The sequence below is a fragment of the Netta rufina genome (genome assembly GCF_964035555.1).
Source record: "Netta rufina genome assembly, chromosome: 3".
NCBI lineage: Eukaryota > Metazoa > Chordata > Aves > Anseriformes > Anatidae > Netta > Netta rufina.
The window spans coordinates 67,196,848-67,217,587 of record NC_140125.1 but is presented as its reverse complement, the minus strand read 5'-3'; the positions used below and the strand labels follow the sequence as shown (position 1 = coordinate 67,217,587).

Genomic DNA, 20,740 nt, shown 5'->3' with positions numbered 1-20,740 from the left:
ATCCATAATGTTTACTGCAGGCAAAATATATGCCCGCTTTTTGTCTGTCTTAGTACAGAGTCCAGAATTCACTAAAGAAAAGTTACAAATAAACGTGTTTATTCTCAATCACAGATCTTTCCACCATCATGGCATTTATTACACCTTCACTTAGATATCCATTGGCTAGTGCTGGAAATTCTTCATGTACTAGGTGAAAAAATGATGAGTAAGTATACAATATTTTTCTTGAACTTATTCTTGTATGTATGATGGATTTAGATTTCTCATCTTAATTTGTCCAGAACAATTTCCTACTTGTAGTAGTTCTTAAGCATAGCTTTAATTGGCTAAATTCAAGTTTGGTGAAGGTAGGTTTGATTTTGTGAATCTTATGAAATGTTTGGCCTGTGTATCTTGGTTTCATTAAACTTCCCTACATGTAGCTCAAATTAAATGGAATAATATTAGGGATTTCTTCTATCAAAACTTGACCAAGATTACAAAGCTTGTTCTTGACTTATGTTTGCAATGTACTAAGTATTTAATAGCAAGACACCTTTTGAAATTGCAAATATATTGTAAAAAGCATTTTTAACAGTGAACAACAGTTTGATACGAACAATGTAGGAAGAGTTTCAAAGGATGGACCAGAACAGAGAATCTACATTGCTAACTATATACTACACTAAAAAAATACTGGACAAAGGAAGAAACCTTAGTCAGAGGACTTTGTTTAAAAACAGCCAACCAACAACAACAACAAAAAACTTATTGGGCTTTAAAATGGCAAAAAGTAGTTGTTTATAGAAACTATAGAAAAAATCACAGAAAGCAATTGCAGTAGTTTGGTGGCTGAAGAAAAATTCTTAAAATACAGAAGTGAACATTATTTTCTTTGTGATAATTATGTGTATTGTTCATCTCCATGCTAGCAAAATCACAAAAATATGTTTTCTCCTGTAATCAGTACCACTGCAACAAACACCCTCATTATTATAAATTATCTATATAATTTCTGTAAAGGAATTGCTACAGTTGAAGTGACCTTGAGGTTTGAAAAGAAAGCATTGTATGTTTAGCCAAACTAATGGTATGGAAACTCAGGTTAGCTTTCATGAGCTTTGAGTACATTCAGAACACAGCCTTCCTTAGCTTCATGCATTTTCATTGATTTTGCATGCCTGTTTCTGGAGAATGTATGGATTGGCTGTTCTATAAAACTTCCAGGTTTCTCTTTATGTTTGATTGGGGTCCCCTTTTGGGGACCTTTTAGAGAAGGGATAGGCAGACTGTTGTATGTAATTTGTCCTCCAGAATTCTGTATTTATTTCTAGGTAAAGTTCTGAGCAGTAATGTAGTAATCCATTTCTGTAACAGAAAGATCGTGCTTTTTAACAACAAAATTCACTAGTCAAGATGTGTCTGTGTGTATTATTTTGTCTTGTATTCTGTGTACCTTGTAGAATTCCTTAGGTTCTCATCTCATTCTGTAAAGCATGCTGAATGGGAACTTCGTGCTGCTGAGACCAGTGGCAAGGTTGTGGATTTGGGGCTTCACCCTGCATTTCCAAAAATAAACTACAGTTCTATGTATCTTCTGTTCTGTATCTTCTGAAGTTCTATGTATCTTCTGTTCCCGTGATGTCAAGGGAGTTGTACCATTGGAAAACTTGGGAGATAAGATCTCATAGCCTCTTAACTTTACCTTTTTATCTGTGTTAATGTCTACAAATGCTGAAGCTGGAATGTGATCATGCCAGCTTTTTACATCAACACATCCTAAGGAAAGTGTTAGACCTCTCTAGAATTGTTTGTCATCAACTTGCATATCTGCAAAACATGTTGTGATTTCAGAACATGCGCACTGGTCCCTGCAAAACTGTACCAATTAAAGGCTGTAAAATGCCAAACTATTCAACTGTCAACCAGAATAATATCAGACTTAAGTGTAGTAATGAAAGGATTAGCTTGAATTTACACTGGACGAGGATTTCCAAATGAGTTTGTAAATTAAAATTACATACAGCTCAGCAAACCAATCCTAAGATATATAGGATAGGAAACAAATCATGTCTTTCTTAACTAAATAGATGTAATTTATTTATTTATTTATTTATTTGTTTATTTTTTAGGACAAGTTGTGTATGCTAACAATTTCATAAATCTAACTGGAGAGAATTTAACCAGTAGCAGTTTATTTGAAACACACTGTGGAAATCTTATATCTGATTTAATAAGCTTGTCCATCAACAAGTATATGAAGGTAACTTTTTTCTTTTATATAGGACATGGGTAGTTAGATACTTCTTTCAGGATACATGTGAATTAGATATTGTACCAATGCATAGATGACTTCTTACTGCTAAGTTTTAAATGTTATGTATGGCTTAATATCTCCATGTTTTAAAGAGTGTTATTTGTTAGGAGCTCAAATTGTGTTATATTTATTCATGACCATCTGGCAGTTGAATGAGGGAGTACTATTGAAATGCACTGTGTACAGAGCAGAAGTGAGTGCCACATTTCATAAGTTCAGTGTTCCAGGTTTAATGCCAAACATGGCACAGTCTAAAAGGTTTAGAGCTATAGATGAAAAAAAAAACTTTTCAAACTCTCAACAGGAACAAAAAGAATAACTGTAATCCTGGCAGTAAGTTAACTGGACATTTACAGAATGTCATATTACAATTTATTGTTACATTTCTCCCGTTTCTACAACCTCATCTTTCTCTGACAGCTCTTTTACGTTTGTCAAGGGAAAACTTTTTTTTTTTCTTTCCTTCTTTAGCTGCAGTGTTTTTCTTGCTTGTTTTGAGCACTCGAAAGCTAGAAACTCATAATAGCTCCATATATCAGCTAGTAAAAGAGCTGTGCAATCTTCCCTGACTGTGTTGAAACCTTCTTTAGATAGACATGCGTGATCTGTGAATACAGGACTGAACTGAGACCTCCAAGTAGCAGTGACCACTATATAATTTATAATTTTCCTGGTACACAGACGTGAAAAATGGACTCCCCTTTATTTCATATTGCCATTTATGGAGTCAGTGGGAAAATAGCTGTAGCAGCATTTGATAACTGTTCTTTTAAACTATCTCTGGAGAGAGTTGTCTTACGTTTTAAAATCTGTTTTAATCTATTAAATTATCAGATAATACTGCAACCTCCTCCCCCTCTCAAAAGTCAAATAGATGAGAGTAAATTTTTTAAAGGAAGATTCAAGTAGTATCTGTTGACCGTTGTGCTTGATGCTTTGAAATGCCACATGTTTAAAATGACAGATTCATCCTACTTCCACAGCGCCACATTACAAAGACAGAAGATTGTTTTTCTTCAGCTCTCCCTAGGATTGGGCTGCATATCTTAAACTAGTTACATTTGAGATTGATTTCTGAAGTGGAGCTTGGACGTGTGCTGGATAACCCCTCTTCAGCTGGTGCCTGTTCTAGTGGCCTTTAGTTCCTCCTCTAGTATGCGGTTGTTGCTGCAATCCAGTAATGGATGTAATGTTCCTCAAAACTGTTGAAAATGCAACTGAGACCCATAATAGATGACAATGTCAGCTCATCACTAAAACATGCCTTAAGCTTTGGGCTGAGAATATTCAGAAGCACAGCTTGTAGCATTTGTGAGTATTCTTGGAAGGTGGGACATAAACACCAATCCTTTATACTCGTTTTCAAATCTGTGTTTTGGGGAGTTGTAGTGTCAAGACACTTGACAAGGATCACATGCTGAGCTCATTGTGCCCTGAGATACATTTGGCAGAGACATATATATTCCTTCTTTCTATTCTCAGCAGCACATCCCTGGCACCAGAGCTGTATTACCCCAAGTTTACCACAATTTGCCATTCTTACCAAGATATTGAACTCCTGATGTTGCAAGAGGAGATCCAGACTATCTCTGAATGAAGCCATATGGGTTAAACAAAGGATAACTGAGATTTCTATATAATGTGGCTTTGATTATATATAATATGGCTTTGATACTACTAGCCATATCTATCCTGGTCATATACTGCACATCTTGCAGAAGAGATCCTGCTGTCCTGTAGAAAAGCACAGTAGTAGGTACAAATTGCTGCAATAACTCAAGGTAAAAGGCCTAAAACTCTTAACTTGTAAGACAGGTTGTGTACCTAATACTTCCATAAAATTCCCTGGTGTTAGAGTGCATCTGCAATATGCAGGCTGTTCCCTTCTGAGGGATCTCATTGCTGGTGAGTCATAGCCAGAGTATTTTTGAGGCTGCTTCAGTTTTGGGAAGTTAGCAGTTAAATAATGAATTTTTGATAGACTTTACTGGTCTCTCTGATGATTATTCTCAAGATAATATTTACATAAGATTAATTTAGGTTATTGAGGGATTCCCATAATAGATCTTTAGCTAGAAGCATGTGGAGGCATAGGCATATGAAAAACTCTAAGTGGCAAATGTGGAATGTGAATAATAGAATTATTTAAAATATTCCAGTCTTGGTCTCATGAGATTCTTAAATTGATGCTGGGTCCACCCTGACAATTTCATGGGGTAAGCAGGATTTGTTATCAAAAAACAAATTGTTACATTTATTTAATACATATGAAATGTAATTTATATGTTAAATACATATAAAATCATATTTATAATTAAGTGTTACAGTATTTAAATCTAATTTGGAACTGTATGAAAACAGTCGTTGCAAATATATTACTCTAAAGGTGAATGATGAATAAAAAGTCTGTATACTTATAGAATATTATGCAGATTTGAAACAGAAGTTGAGACTGGTGATATACTTGTTCTTCTAATTGTGAATGCCGTTTTTATTCATTCACTCCCACTTCTGTAATGTCTCTTTCACACAGCTTCTACTGTTATTGGCATTGCGTATTTTGATTTAATTTTTAATTTACACTGTTAGGTTGCCAAACCCAGAAATGATTTTAAGTCCCAGTGTGATATGAGAACAGTTGTGCATGAATGGAGCAGGGAGAGCAAGAAGATATAAAAATCCAAGATTCAACGCATCAGATTTAGGTGTCTAGGAATTAGTTGGCTAGACCCCTAGACTCCTTTTATTTGTCATGAAAGTATAGCAACAGTTTTTCATCTTGCAGTGTGTTAGATGAATGGGTCTCTCTAGGCGTCCATTCCCCTCTATTGGTTTAAAAGGGATGTAGGTTTACTGTTCAAACTTGGAGTACTGACTGTTTTGGGATAAAATGAGTTTAAGCTGATTTGTCTTACTCTTTTCTTACTACATTTCTGGCATTTTGTCCCTGCTGAAGGTAAAATGTACTGAACTATGTTCCTTAAGCAAAGTTTTTTGCACCTTTTTTTTACTCTCTCTGAATACAGCACAGTAGATTCGTGGGTCCTAAGTAAGTAAAAGTTTTGTCTATACTATGATTATTTTAAATACAGTGCTGGTAGATCTTAAAAACATTGAAGCGTAGAGAGAATGTTCGTGTATTTAGCACTTCCTTTAGCTGTTTTGCTTATTTTGTTTCACAATTCGGGGAATGTAAAACTGAAAGATGAATCACAAGAAGACAGCTTTGCATTTGAAATGCATCAGTCTGAGTGAATTTTGTTAAATATGGAATAGTAATCAAATAACGTACATGACTTGAAATATGCTGTTTTCTGCATATTAAAAGAATGCCTTGCAGTAAATTTACCGAAAAGCAGATTTTGTGAAATGTTGTGGGAACATTAACATCCTCATGCCAACAAAAACATATTCTAGTAGCATTATGCCTAGTCATTAAGGATTTTTCAGTTAAAAATAACAACAATAATAGCTATTAAATCATTTGAAATCTTTCTCTTATCTTCCCCAAAACATCAAGAAAATCTAATCAATCATTTATGCTTTTCCCTACTGTCAGAGAACGAAACAGTATTGCAATTCCTTTTCATTTAGGCTTCAGAAAGCCATTTTCATTGCATTAAATAATGTTTGAAAGTGGCTCAGAAGAAACTAAGAAATAGTACAACCTATAATGTATGTAAAATCAGGAAACAGTCTTTGTAGTATGAGAGATGTCTTTTGACTGTTAATGGGATAATGCGCTTTCCAATCTGTAATTGTATCCATATTATTTAACTGGGGGGAAAAAAAGTGTGTGTGTGTACAGGAAACAGGAAATATTGGTACATAAAACGCAACTTCAAAAATAATATTTCTCTGAATTGTTGTATTACATACTGTCTTTTAGGTGAGACCTTCTGAGGCTCTTACTAGTCACCATTATCCCTGTATCTGCATTAAAGAATTGTGGATTCTACTTATACAGCTTCTGGACTTCAGAAATAAAGGGTCTCACACAGAGGTAATCGAAGAATACTGTTACATATGCATTCACGTTACATATGCAGTGTAGTTGCCAAATGTTCCCAAACTGCCCTGAGTGCACTAGTTCACATATCTGACAATAGAACTGAACTTCATTTTTGCTTTAGAAGGAGTGCATGCTCATGGTGATGCTTTAGGACACGTTCTCTAATGTGCATCAAGTCCTGACTCTAGGTTTGCAGTATACTATTTGATTATGGCCTAAGGTACTGTTAAACTTGGTAGCTACTTGTACTAAGGAATGTGAAGGAGCAGACTGAAAGCTGTATAGTAGGACATGTTGGAAAAGAAAACATCTTTACACATTTTTATTAATCTTTTGCAATTTATGTATTATATCACACAATGATTTATCTCCAGGTATTAGAAATGTAAGTACAGCAGACTAATGATTGATCTAGCCCATGTTCCTGTCTTTGATACCTGTACCTGAACTACCTATAAAAGAGAACGACTTGGATTTTGATGCTTGTAATTGTAGCATCACCCAGCTCAGGTGGTTGAAATGGAAGTGCAAAGAAGTTCCAGAGAGGTTTTGCATAATTAGGGAAGATGGGTACAGTCTGTAGGAAGACATAATATGATATAAATAGGAGTCTGAGCCAAAGAGATTAATCAGTTTATCAGTATTGTAACGGACTGACTTTGAACAAAGCAAGGAATTTGAACCTCAGTTTGCTATCTTCCAGATGGATTCTCTACTATTTACTACTCTCTCTTTCTTTGTTAGGTTAGTTTGGGACTAAGAGTTTTTCAAAAATCTGTTATTTCAAGTATTCATTAATGAACTCTACTATGAGCTGTCATGAGTACAAACCTGGTGATCCTCTCTTCATTGTCATTCCATACGCTCTTAATTTTGCCTGTGAAGTGTCTTCCTTGTGACCAAAGGTTTTACTTTCACATTGCTCTCTACTGGTATTCGAGGGAAAGCATCCTAAAATAGCTCCAGGTTTTCTCTTGTAATGCTGAACACTAGTCTCTGTTATTTCCTTTAAATGACTGTCACGTTGCTTGTTTTCTGTAAATAAATAAATAAATAAATAAATAAATAAATAAAATAAAAAATGACAGTATTGTGGAGAACATTATTAAGGTAGGCTTTAGCATTCAACCCAGTTCCATTTTTATGGAACAGTTTATTTTTGGATTTTCTACAGTGTTTCTGGAGCTTGGTGAACAAAAATCTAAAGAATATCTTTGAAAGACCAAGTGGTTCTGAAAGGAAATCTGTTTTTGAAACAGTTCAGTGTAAAGACCCATTGAGCTTTAGCTGGTGGATTATTACTCATCTGGCATCACTCTACCAGTTTGACCGTAATGGAGATCTAGATGAAAAGGTGAGTATGCTTTTTTTCTAAATAACTCAAAGTTACAGTATTTTATTTAGGTCTCAAACTTTGCTTGGTTATTTTTGTTGACAGAAAACAGTTGATGTTGTTTTAAAGGATTTTTCACGTTTGTTTAAATGAAATCCTTCAACGTTGGTAATATTAAAAAGCACTTTGTACAAGTCACTAAGCAGTCCAGTAGCCCTTGACATATTTCATACACCAGATATTCAGTAGGTTACTGTATTAAGGAAACTTGAAAAATCTGTGCTAGTTGCTAGCACATATATTTAATGATGTAGTGTGTGTTTTAAGACTGTCTGCCTGTAGCATAAATGCTTCACTGAGTTTGCTGTTCTAGGAACTGAGCACATTAGATTGTACTGTGTGAAATATAAACCTCAAACATTAACTGTGTAGTTGGTAATGCCACTTTGATGGGGGGGAGTGGTAGCTCTGTTCTGGATAAATTCTAGTCTGGCTAATTGTATTCTCTTTACATCACAACATTGGCATGTTGACATGCATATATGCACATAGCTTAATTTTCTGTGATGTCTGGTACTGGCAGACACTGTTTAAAAACTGTTAAGTTCAAGCTCCTGGCAGTAAACGGCAAGACATTTACCTTTAGGGCATGGTCTTAGCTTTTCCTTCCAGCTGAACTAGGCTAGACCATGATTATTGATTTCTTTTCTGAGAATTTTGTTGTGAGGGACTTGACATTGCCATGTATTCTGGGAAGGGCCTAGGTAAGACCTGTGCATGCCATTCTTGCATGTCTGTAAGTTGTATGTGAGGTTACACTTTGGTACTGGTGCATCAAATTCTTGCATGGACCTCACTGTAGTTTTCTGCAGTTTTGGAGCATGTAAACCTCAACTCTTTTTTCAGTCTCTCCGTCTGGGATTCATCCTGTCTAGTTTTAACTTTGTAATCATTAATTTAGAAGGAAAAGGGCACTTACTGAGGCAATTCATCTGTTTTGAGTGGTATGAAAACTGCCAATTTTCCTTAATAGACTATAGAGGGAGCTGACTAGAAGCTAGAGATAGCTGAAGACCCAGAAATGTAGCTGGTTTGTTGTTTTGTGTGTTTATTTTGCATTTCAGCTGGATTTCCCCAGTTACCTAAGCATTAGCTCTAAGTTTCTTATGGAGTGTCTTTTATTATTTCTAATTTAATTATGTCTATTAAAAATGTATAGGTCGTACACCCTTTTTCTCCTAAAATATTTACTAAGATTTCAAAAATGTTTCCCATTTTAACATAGGATGGAGGATTAAAACCTTGAAACATGTTTATGAACTGCAGACCTATGCAAAGGGAAGAGTAAGGTCACATCGGTTGATCAATTTATTTTATTATATCTTTTCCTCCCCCGTGCAATCTTTAGGTTTTTAAAAGCATTAGTATATAAACAGTGTATGAAGAATGTTGACATGTTGTACTTCTGTGAATGCTTTCAATCCTAGATCAAATTAAACTTTCTAATTAAATATTACTTTAATTGATTCTTATCTTACAAACTTCCTGAAATATCAAAAGCAAAAAAAGTGATAGGGAAGGTGGAGTAGCTCGGTGGTTGAATATTTAGTTAGAAAACTCATAACTATCTCTGTTGGCTAGAAGTTCTGGTGAACATACAATTTCTGCTACTTGTGGGTTGACAGATCCTTTAGGATCCTACGGTACTGGGGTGGGAGGAACCACAGTCCATAGTATGTTTCAGAGGGACATTGGGAGGATAGAATTACTACACTCCTTGCTTATTAGAGGAACTTAGATGGAGAGAAAAGGTTATTCCCAGGTTGAATACAGAAACTAGTGTGGAGGAGACATTTATCTTGGGTTCCTTGTATTTTATGCTCTAATCAAAATGCAGTGATACTGTTTACTTTGATCATTGTTTTTTTTTTTCCCCGTCTCTCATAGTGATACATACTATGTATTTAGCCTCATGAGAGATTATTTTTTGCCTGAGGCACTATATTATTTAAATAAGCCAAGCAGACATTGAATGGGGAAAAAAGATTCCTGGTGTTCTTATTTTAAAGTAAGAATCTGAGATGCACTGACAGGAAGTGATTTGCCCAAGATTAAACAATATTTTTTCCTTAGAGCCCATCTGGGAGAAGAGAATTTCCAAGTCCCAATTTGTAAATCACGAGACCATCCTGTGCACACTTCTTTTGATGTTTCCCATACTCTTTATGTTCAAACTGTTAGCTGTGCCTCACATTTTTTTAAATCTTGTTGTTTGTCCAGGGTTCCCTGTTCTGCTGCTACTGGGGCTTATAAAAAAAAAAAAAAAGCAAACCTGTCAGCAACAAGAATGTAATCTGTCGTAAATAGTTGATGGTAATAATTTCTTTTTCTTCCCATGAAATACATCCTCAAACACCCTTTGAAGATAGTAGGATAAAATTTGATATAAATTTGTTGAAGTCAGTGGAATTACATCAGGACTCAGTGTAGTCCTGTTTTGTTGGTTAAACATCTGACGTGATAGCTTCATGACACATGCTTTCTTTTAATTAACTGTGATCAGAGGTGGGAGGGTGATGTGTCATAATGATGGTTATTCATGTGCTCCCTAGCAAAAATTGCCTCTAAGCCTATGTCATCTGTGGAAGACTTTCAATTTTTTAATGTGGTCTGCATGGCCTTGAGGTTATTATGAAAGCTTTTAAAATTCTAAATAGGTTTCAGACTTGCTTCTTTTTTATTTTTCCCCTTTAGCTCATATAATGTAATTTCAAATATGCAATGATTCATATATATTGAATATATATTTCATACACATGAAGCCACTTTTAAAACTAGAAAATTTCTGGCACACAGCTAGAAAATTTTTCCCTCTGTGTTCTTAGGGATGCACGGTGTATGTCTCTATCCCTAACCCCACATTCAGGTTCCACTTCACTATTCTGAGAAGCAAGATTTAAAAAGCAGATGGGACCCAACGAGAAAAATTGCCACTTCTGAACATTGCAGGGGTCAATTTCAATATACCGTGGGCTAGGGAAATATAGGCAGAATTACTTGAGGCTAAGAATTCTTGCCTTTGAATAATTTGAAATGACTGCATAGCAAGATATGCAAACATGGACTTCCAGCTGGGAAGCCTAGGATGGATCTTACAGGTAGTCAGGTGTTAGTTTCTTCTGCAGAAGTTTCTCCCCGAGAACCCAGAGGGTCTCAGCTTAAGTTTTTTGTTTCAGGAGCAGTTTTACTTACTGTGAGGTCTCCAGGTTCTGTTGATTTTAGGATTCTTTGAGGGTGGAGGGGGGATATGGTAAGCCAGCAGGTTTGGACTAAGAGATGCAGATTCTACACACTCTCTGACAAGAACGGCTTTGAAACAGTTGCTATGCCATATTGCCAGGGTAGCAGGGAATACTGTTAGGATGTAAATGCAGTGAGATTTGAATGAAACGTCTGTTAAAAGGCAGAGACAATTGAGGCTGCAAGAAGGGTGCAGCAGGTTGTTGGTGCTGTTCTTTCCTGAGTCTGGGCTGAACCCGGGTGCGTTCTGGTAATCAATTCCAGCCGGTGTCAGGATTTTGCCCTAAATTACTCAAGGATCCTGTAAGGTGATCTGCATACTGCAGCTGGGCTGTAACTGTGGCTATAAACACCTTTCATGTAACTTGTGTGCCCTTGGGCTATGGGAGTGCTACAAGCATGTTCTGAGCAGGCTGCTCCAGTCAACCAGAGGTCTCGTAGCCATTTAGTGTGATTCTTTAATATCCATTTATCTCTGATAAATCTGGCCTTTGAGCAGTCAATTAACTTTACTTGGAGTTTGCAGTAGGACTGTGTAGGTAATCACACAATATCAGTCTCGAAATTATAGCAGTCAAAACACAAAGCAGTGATGCAGTGTTTTTTCCTTCTGACAGGATTTCAGCTGTGGTTTCATGATACAAAGGCTGTGGCATCAATAACAGCTTAAGAAGTCCTGTTTACACCACCCAAGGCGTGATATACCCTCTGCTGTTCTGGCACAATTATTTGTGGCCCTGTTGTATGACCTAGCTCAGATCCTCCTCCTGTTTCTGTTCTGTACTTAGCTCTTAAAGCTCTAGGTTGGTTCACTGATCTGGTTCACACTGGGTCCCACAAACAGAAGTACCAGAACAGCTGAGCAGTGGCATGTTAAATCTGTGGGGGCAGGATGAGGAGAAAGCAGTAGAAACTCCTTAATTGATATTGCTGAAGTTTCTGATTTCTGAAATCACAGCTTCAGTTCAACTTTCTGCAGATCTCTTTTTTGATTCACGTTTGTCCCATAAACAGTCTATAGACTGTGACTTGTTAACATCAGCAGTCTTCCAGAATATTTTTTTTTTGTAGTGCAAAACTGTAAACCCACTAAGTAGTCAAATTACATTGCACATATATTGCTGTATCTTTTTAAAGTGTTGATCTTTAAAATTCTTTCAGTAATCTCTGAAATCCTGTGTGGAATTGTCACCAAGCCATGGCATTAACTAGTGTAGTTAATGGAGGAGGACAGGGGACAGTAGTGTTGCTGCTGGGAAGTAATTATATTTACATTAACAAAGCATTAGATGCTCTTTATGATAAACTCTGTAAAGACATTTAAAGGACAGATATCTGCAAAATAAAAGGATTAACAGTTGTAGTAGTGGAGGGAATGAGTAAGGCAGGACAATGAAAAAAGTACTACTTCAAGCATCTATCATCTATCTAACCTATATACATAACTGAACCTAAGAGGTGATTTTTGATACTCCTGGGTGATCTAGATGTAGCTAAGAATGGTAAGTATGTTGACTGGCTTGCATTTTATTTATTTTCCTGGGAAATATCCTTAATTGGAAAAACTTCTTTTTTCAATATATATTGCCATGCAACTTTTTTACTTTACTAGTATGGACTAGTTAATTCAAATGAGCAATTATCTGCCTTACCAAGCTGAAAAATATGAATTGTGGGCCATATTTGACCTACCCTGATTTTTTTTCTATCTAGGTCATTGCTACCTGACCAATTCCTTACTAAATTAGCCAAAACAATCCTTTGTGATTGTCATGGGAAAAATGAGTTAGAAGTAGTTTTTCACTGAAAAGAGAAAAAAAAAAAGAGAAGTAAGATTGTATGTTTTCCTTCTTTTTATTCCTTATCTCTTCCTTTCTAGGGAATGTTAAAGACAAATTTTAAGACATTATTTATACAAATCAAAAATGTCTGAATGTTTTTGCTTCTTTACTAAAAATGAAGGTTGGAATTCTAAATGAGTACATTAAACCAGTTAAAACAGCATACCCTTTATTTTTGGTCTGTTTGGTATATGAATTTTGGTAGGTTTTGTTGTTTTTGTTTAGATCTAATTTTTAGGACATTCATTCATAAAGCAAAGAATCTGTTTTCAGTGGTGACTAAAATATGCTGTCATGAAATGAAATATTTCTGTAAATTTCTCATCCTCTTATTTTCGCATTATTACATAATGATTCCTGTGAGGTATACAAATACTATTTCATGCTGCTAGTCATTATTTTTCAGAAACGGAAGGAATCCAATTGGAAGTTTGTGGAAGAACTCCTTAAAAAATCCACTGATGTTCAGGTGAGTGTGTAAAGGAAGAAATAATGAACATGGGAAGTGTCAGGGATGCTTTCTGGAAAAGACAGTGCATGAAACAAAGACCAACTAACAAGTGTATTTTTGGAATTCTAGTGTTTTTATCAGAGGTAAATGAACATCCTTGACGTATCTGAACTCTGGCAGTATACGGTTCCCTCCTTGTTAGCAGTTACACTTGCTTTAAAGTGGTTATGCTTGATGCTAAATTGTCAGATAAAGGAAAAAGATAATTATCCTGGAAGGGTAGGTATATGGCTACTCAGACAAGATGTATTCAGAATAAGAACTGGATGCTTAGAAAATGTAAACCAGATACTGAATGTAAGGATATCAAGTTGAAGAGACATGATGAGGGAGATAGTCGGTTGCATTGAAAATTCAGCTATATCCTCATCACAGCAGGAAGGTGACTTGCCTTGCTGAGCAATTTGTCTTACAGGCTTGAATCAAACTCTTACTGATAAGGTTCTAGTTTCTGAGCACTCATTTCATACCTTATCATTTTTCTTTCTGCAGAACTGTTAATGCAATGCTTCATGGCCCAGAGGTCAGAATTGACCTCCTTTTAAAATGCTTTTAAATATGCTGTTCATCATGTTTTTAAATATATTACGTTGCAGCTCTGTAAATTTGTTGTGAAGTTGCATGGTACAAATTGCAAATGTGGTAACAGCAACACCTATAAAAATAACTTCTTTAATTTGTGTATGCTTAAAATGAGAATAAACATGTTTATTTTTGTATTTGGTCTCAGATGGAAAAAATCCTGCAAAGTTCTGTTGTTGAAAGCAGAAGAGGAATCAGTTCTTTTTTATTGCTATTACTGCCTTGCTCATGCAGTAGTGACAGATGTAGTAGAAGCAGAGTAAGGATCAATGCCTCTTACAGTTTGTACAGAAATATATTTTGTAGTTGTTAGGATAGTTGATACAAGAGGCTGGCTATTAAAAAGTTGAAAAATCACATTGCATGTAAACTCTAACATTTGTGTATATAGTTTTGGCTTAATAAAAGGTTAACTTTTTTTTTTGAACAATTTCATGGTATATAATTGAATATGCATACTGTGCATGTACACTAAAACTATAGTGATGACATCACTTACTGGATGCTTACCATTCTTGGAGAGAAACTAGAGAAATTTAGATGAGATACGAGGCAACAATATCGGAAGTAGTTTATTAGCCATTCTCCTGCATAGGAAAATGTTCTGTATGTCAGCAACCTGACGACAGTAAGAGGACACTTCTTACATATTTAATGTTCCTCTTTTCTTGTGAAATCTTACTATTTTAAAACAAATATTATCCTAAAGCTGAATATACACAAAATACAAAGCATTTTTGATGCTTTTGTTAAACAGGTATTGATTTGTAGACAGTTATTAAGGTAACTAGACAGCTGAGTTCAGAAGATTTGAAAAATGACACAGAAATACAAGACAAATGACTGTTTTAAGTTCCAAAGGCAACTATGGCTGGATTTAAAACAAACCCGTTTGCCAAAGTTGTTTGCAACTATTACCAACAGTCCAAGGAGTCACCTACCTTATTTCCTTTCTTGAAATTTGTCCTTTTTCCATTATGGAGTTAGTTGATTGTAGGAAATGCTCCTTGGAGAGCATTCGTACCTATACATGCATATGTGAGTGCATGGTACATACTTTTATTAAAAAACGCATTCCCCTTCTTCTTCTTGCACTCCAGCTTTCTTGACAGTGTCTAGGAGGGAGCTTTTCCTTTACCTGTAGACATGTCCATCTCCTCTGTCAGTTTCTCAGCTTCATGTGTCTGCTTTTACCTTTTGAATTATCCACTTGTACCTTTGAAGTATCTGCTAAGTGAGTATTTCTGAGACCAGGAAAATGGGAATGGGAAGCACAATGAAGTGTCAAGAAGTCAGTAATAAAATGGAACATGGACAAGCAGGGAAAAAAAAGGGAGAAGACTCCTCTTTGAAATGAACAGTGGAACGGTACTGAAGATACTGCCCACTCAGGCTTGGCTTTAGCTTGTTAGTGAATCCTACCTAAGCCATCCCTTTAAGCATGCACTCTATAGAAGAGTGCATAGGGATGCACAGTAATAGCTCTGCAAAAAATGTTGAAAGAAAAGGTTGTAGTGAATCTCACATTTACAAGAGAGGGCAGGAATTAGTGATTAGAACCTTAGTTTTTTTTAAGTATATGGGAGGTTAAAATCTGGTTACGTTTAATATCATTGGATTCAAATGATGTCCATCAACTTCATAATCCACTTGTGCTTCTTGCTCCTTAACTTCAAAAGCTTATAGACAATAAAGGTGGGAACATAAAGTGAATGGGAATATACAACAGATGAGGAAAATTGAAATGAAATTAATTGTGTATATTTTTGTGTGTTTGAAAAAGGTACGTATCATAAATTTGCAATGTAAACTGATAATCTTTCTCCTACCAGTAACTGATAATTTCTTTTCACATGACCTTCAATTTCTGTGTTGTGAAAAGGTGATTTAATAGCCACTGTTGCAGGTATGAATTCTGAGGGTAAGGGAGCATCATGAAAGAAAAGAGCCATCACCTTTGCTGATGAATCAGCAAACATTAGAGTTAGCTTTTACATCATTAGGACAGCTCAATATTGGGATGCAAAAATGACTAACCAGTGTTAAAACTGCAACTTCTTGGTATTTGAAGTAAAATGGTTGAACTTAGTGATTAAAGCTAAGGTTTTCAGGAAAATATCAATGGTGAAGGTGATGGTGCAAACCAGAAGACTCTAGTCACATTAACTGAGAACAGCTCTTATGAATTGAACCAGCGAATCTTCAAGATAATCACAGAACATGCCTCTCTCATGAGGTAAAATACTGTGTCAGTAATGGGATGATGCTCTGGATTCATGGTCCCTGCTGTCCCTGAATGCATGGCTTCTGCCTCTGCGGTGGTCCCATCTTCACACGCAGGACCCTGAGCAGCAAGTCTTGCCCATGGATTCTCACCCCCCCTTTTTGTCATGTCGGTGGTCCCCAGTATGGAGAGGACAGCCCTCATGCAGGCAGCAGACAACCTCAGCTACTTTCATGCAGCATGTGCCTGGTTTTGGGGGTGATAAGGACTTCCTGAGGAAAGTACCCTATGTCCAGGTAAAGGTAGCAGAGGGTTGCTGCAGTCTCCAGGTAGGAACTCCTTGCTTCTAAGGATATAGCTGAGCAAGGGAAAGATGTAAAGGTGCTGTTCAGTTTAGGGGGGACCAGTATATAGGTGGGAAGTAAAGATACTCTGTAGGCTGTAAATAAAGGCAAGAGTAGTAGTGGATACCTGGGCAAGTGTAGAGTGCTGCTTGCCTAGAGGAGTTGTGGATGTTTAAGGCCAGGTTGGATAGGGCTTTGAGCAACCTGGTCTAGTGGAAGGTGTCCCTGCCCATGGCAGGAATTAGATGATCTTTAAGGTATCTTCCAACCCAAACCATTCTATGATTCCTTAGATATATCCTTTCAGTTTCAAACAGTTGACAGATTGGTGAGTTTCTCAGCCAGTAATCACCTTTTTTTTTTTAATCTTGATAGATAGAGTTGAAGACAATTGCTTGTATGAAAGGTTTCCCATCTGTATCACAAAACCAGCAGTTATATTCAAAGACCCCCATCTTCAACACTTGAGACAATTATTGGAAACTGGTTACGTGATGTATTGCCTAGTTCTTTTGTAAGTTGGATTTCTGTTTTGGGACTAACAATAAAGGTAGAGCTGGTCTACAATTCTGTTTGCACAAAATGAAAATTACTGTACTATGAATTTAAAGAATATGAACATCTGTATTTGTATACTAGGCAACATCAAACTGATTAAATTTATGGGTTGTTAGTATACGATGAATTTGTTTAGGAACTGTTATTGTGAGAATCAAAAGGGGTTTTTTGTTTGTTTGTAAGGGCTGATAGCAGTCTGTCTTACTAGCCTTCTCTCATTTGGGGAAGTAAATGCTTCATGATTGTTTGATTTCTGACTCAATTTTATTATACCTTCACTACTTTGGTGTTTAATTCTAATCTAAACGAAATACAGAACTACTTGTAGTTCTAGGAAACCAATTTTATTTCTTCAGTAGGAGGTCATAATAGAAAAATGTTGTGTTTAGATAATACTATCATTTTGATAGTATCTGGTGTTCCTCCCTTCTGCGATAAATTAAAAGCTGACTACCTCAAGAGTTCTCATAGTATTTCCAGCAGTGCAGGAGACCATTTTAAGCAAAAGAGAAATGAAAGAATCCATTAATCCCAGGGGTATTTGAAGTCTGGAGAACTCTTTCATATTAAATTCAAGATAAAGCCTTCAGTACTATCTTGGTTTTGGAAGCCGTTCTAAAACTATTGTTGGACGGATAAATAAGGGTTGAAATTGAAGCTGCTCACAATACCACGCTTCCTGTTGAATTAGTTTAATTGAAATAGTCATTGTTTGTTAAATTAGATCATAAATATAATCCTGTGCACAAATTACAGTTTTAGGACTAAGCATTCTCTTTCCAAAATGGGTGTGTGTGGTTTTTGTTTGTTCTGTTGTCTTTTGTAACGGGGTAGATCTCTCTAGAGGAATAGATCTATTCAGTTAGTTTTATATCCAGACTCCTATTCTTATTCATAAAAAATAGCACAGTTGAAAATGGCTGCAGTTCTGTCCCTTGGTTTTGAGTGAGATTATTTTTATTTTGGGGACACTACTAATTTTAGATGTAGTGTTATGTCATTTAAGAACAATTCTTGATGATCACCTTTCATTTGTTGACATTTTTATTGTATTTGAACTGCTATTCACTACGTCTTACTCTCTTGAAGTGTTCTCTCTATGGATACTTCAGTGTTTTCCATATGTTATATATAATGTAATGTAATATAATATGTAATTTTCTATGACAACTGAAAATGCCTTTTCAATTTTCAACTTGCATTAGAAATACACCTCTTTAGAAGGTGTATAACCTAGATTAATTTTTCATAAGAAGAGAAGGCAGACATTAGAAGTTATTGTAGATGATTGCTGTAATTGCTTATAGTGTTCTGATACAGTGTAGAAAATAATGTTTTCCACAGGAATGTATATCCAAATCTATGAAGCTAGAGATAAGTTAATGAGTTACAACTCCTGTGTTCTACTGCAACTGGGGGGAAGCAGATCTAAGACGCAGTAGACATAAGAGAGAGCATTGTGGGTGAAATTTAAGTCACTGTCTTCCAGTAACAGGTACTCAATGAAAGACCATTAAAAACAACAAAAATATCCCCACAGGTTAATGTTGTGTTGTTTTTTTTTTTTTTGCCTGGCATCAAGCAAAAACATGTAGGTTGTTTTGTTTTGTGTTGTATTGTATTTCTTATTGTTTTGGGTTTTTTATTCAGCCATGTTCTGAACTGGGTTAATGTTGGACATAGGTAAACCAGGACCCTGTATAGTCCATGATCCAGCGATGTAATTGGAACAGAAAGAGAGAGCTTCCTGATATTTATCTGAGACATGAAAGGTTTTGTTCATTCCCCTTCCTGGTGCTATGTTTTAAGTCATAAGACTCATCTCACAGAATCATTTAGGTTGGAAAAGACCTTTAAGATCATCAGGTCCCACCATCTTGTATCTCTTTACTTTTTCTTCCCCCTTTTATCATTCTTTAGTTCATCTTAAGCATTTAGGATTTCCAAGCCCGTGTAGTATTTAGATGTATTTGAAAATAGTTCAGGGTTTTCTCTCATCACAAAGCAAGTGGTCAAGTCCTCCCAGGGTGTTATATTTAGTATCATCCTGAAGTAGATGCCTAAACCAGGCTGGATTAAACACGTGGTTTCATTCTGAATGGGGAGCTCCTTACATCCTAATTTTGGTACAAGTCCAGTTTTGCTTATATCAAAAGCTTTCTCACTCTCAGTAGCTCACAATTATAATCTGAGTGCTTCATTGTGTTCAAATTATTTGGAATTTCGTATTTTCTTCACTGTGGGTCATCTTTGGTTCGTCTGCAAAGTTTGGAACTGATGGAAACGTTTGGAAAATGTTTCTCTTTCTGCAGAGGAACTCATTTGCAACTGCTCAGAGGTTTATTTGCTATTCATTCAGAATTGTCTGGGATGTTATCAATATTGCAGTGTTGCAGAAGTTTAACAAGGGACATGATTCAGAAATAAAAAGATCCTCCCATTTTCTGTACTGTTAAGAGAAGCATGACCTCTTGAGATAGCTGTACCTTCCCTCTGTATCAGTGGTGAATGAGTTTTCCTTTGGACATACATGACAGAAGGGTTTAAACATTCAGCTGATTTATTATGCATTCAGTGTAATGCCCTATTTACTCTTCTGTAAGGTTCTGTACCGTGCAACTGTTTCAAGTTAGGCCCCCAATATTGAGGTTACAGTAAGTCTACAACAGTGTGGACACCTGAAAGGGTGCACGATGAATTATTTTACTGGCTGCATTACAACATGCATTGGATGACAGTGTGTGTGTCAGCTTTTATATTCTTGTTCATTGCTTGTAATAGCAGATGCCATTTACTTTATATTATATATGTTGAGAATCATAGAATGGTTTGGGTTGGGTTGGAAGGGACCTTGAAGACCACCCAGTTCCCCCCCCCCCTCACCCCACCAGACCAGGTTGCCCAAACACCTCCAGGGATGGGGCATCCACACCTTTTCTGGGCAAGCTGTGCCAGTGCCTCACCACCCTCAGATTAAAAAGTTTCTTCCTTCTATTGTAGCTAAACCTACCCTCTTTTAGTTTAAAGCCATTACCCCTTATCCTATCTATCAATGCAGTCCCTGACTAAGTGTCCCTCCACAGCTTTCCTGTAGCCCCTTTTAGGCACTGGAAGGCCTTGATAAGGTCTCCCCAGAGCCTTCTCTTCTCCAGGCTAAACAACCCCAACTCCCTCAGCCTGTCTTCATGGGAAAGGTGCTCCAGCCCTCTGATCATCCTAGTGGCCCTCCTCTGGATTCATTCTAATAGAAACGTTGTTTATATGAAGAAATGATTATGGGTACTCTGATAGTATTGGGTTTATATGTAGACATGGTGATGTTTCCCTCCTACATTTAAACTTTTTATTCCCTTTGCAAGACCGGTGTGTTAGAGGAACAGTTACGAATGTATCTTCAGTGCTGTTTGACTTTGAGTAGTTTCTGGGACTGGAACCTATCTGCTGTCACCATACTCTGGGATTATTACAGCAAGAACCTGGTAAGTAAATGAATATATAAAAATACAGAATTGCACGTAGACCATCTTCAGTTTTTAGCAATTAATTATGATACCCCTTTGGCCAAACATGACTGTTATACTTCTGAAAAATTGACTGGTCAATGACAGTATGCCTGAATTTGCTATATGAATTAGAATGTATTTTTATTCTTCATTAAGGCTACAGATTTTAAGATCCTGTGAAAACACTTTGCACATTTGTGATGTGTTTTTATTTTTGGAGTTGTGGTACGAAC

At 36.3% G+C, this 20,740-nt stretch overlaps 1 protein-coding gene across 1 annotated transcript in view; it reads left to right on the top strand.

The window, feature by feature from the left end:
* The window catches only part of MMS22L (MMS22 like, DNA repair protein), a gene marked incomplete at its 3' end in the record, with an annotated part of 94,624 nt that overhangs the window by 14,665 nt on the left and 59,219 nt on the right, over positions 1-20,740 (top strand). The window contains exons 7-12 of the mRNA XM_084284741.1: positions 115-208; positions 2,115-2,245; positions 6,189-6,302; positions 7,486-7,665; positions 13,192-13,254; positions 20,364-20,483. Of these exons, the coding sequence (XP_084140867.1) occupies positions 115-208; positions 2,115-2,245; positions 6,189-6,302; positions 7,486-7,665; positions 13,192-13,254; positions 20,364-20,483 (702 nt within the window). The remainder of the gene's footprint in view (positions 1-114; positions 209-2,114; positions 2,246-6,188; positions 6,303-7,485; positions 7,666-13,191; positions 13,255-20,363; positions 20,484-20,740) is intronic.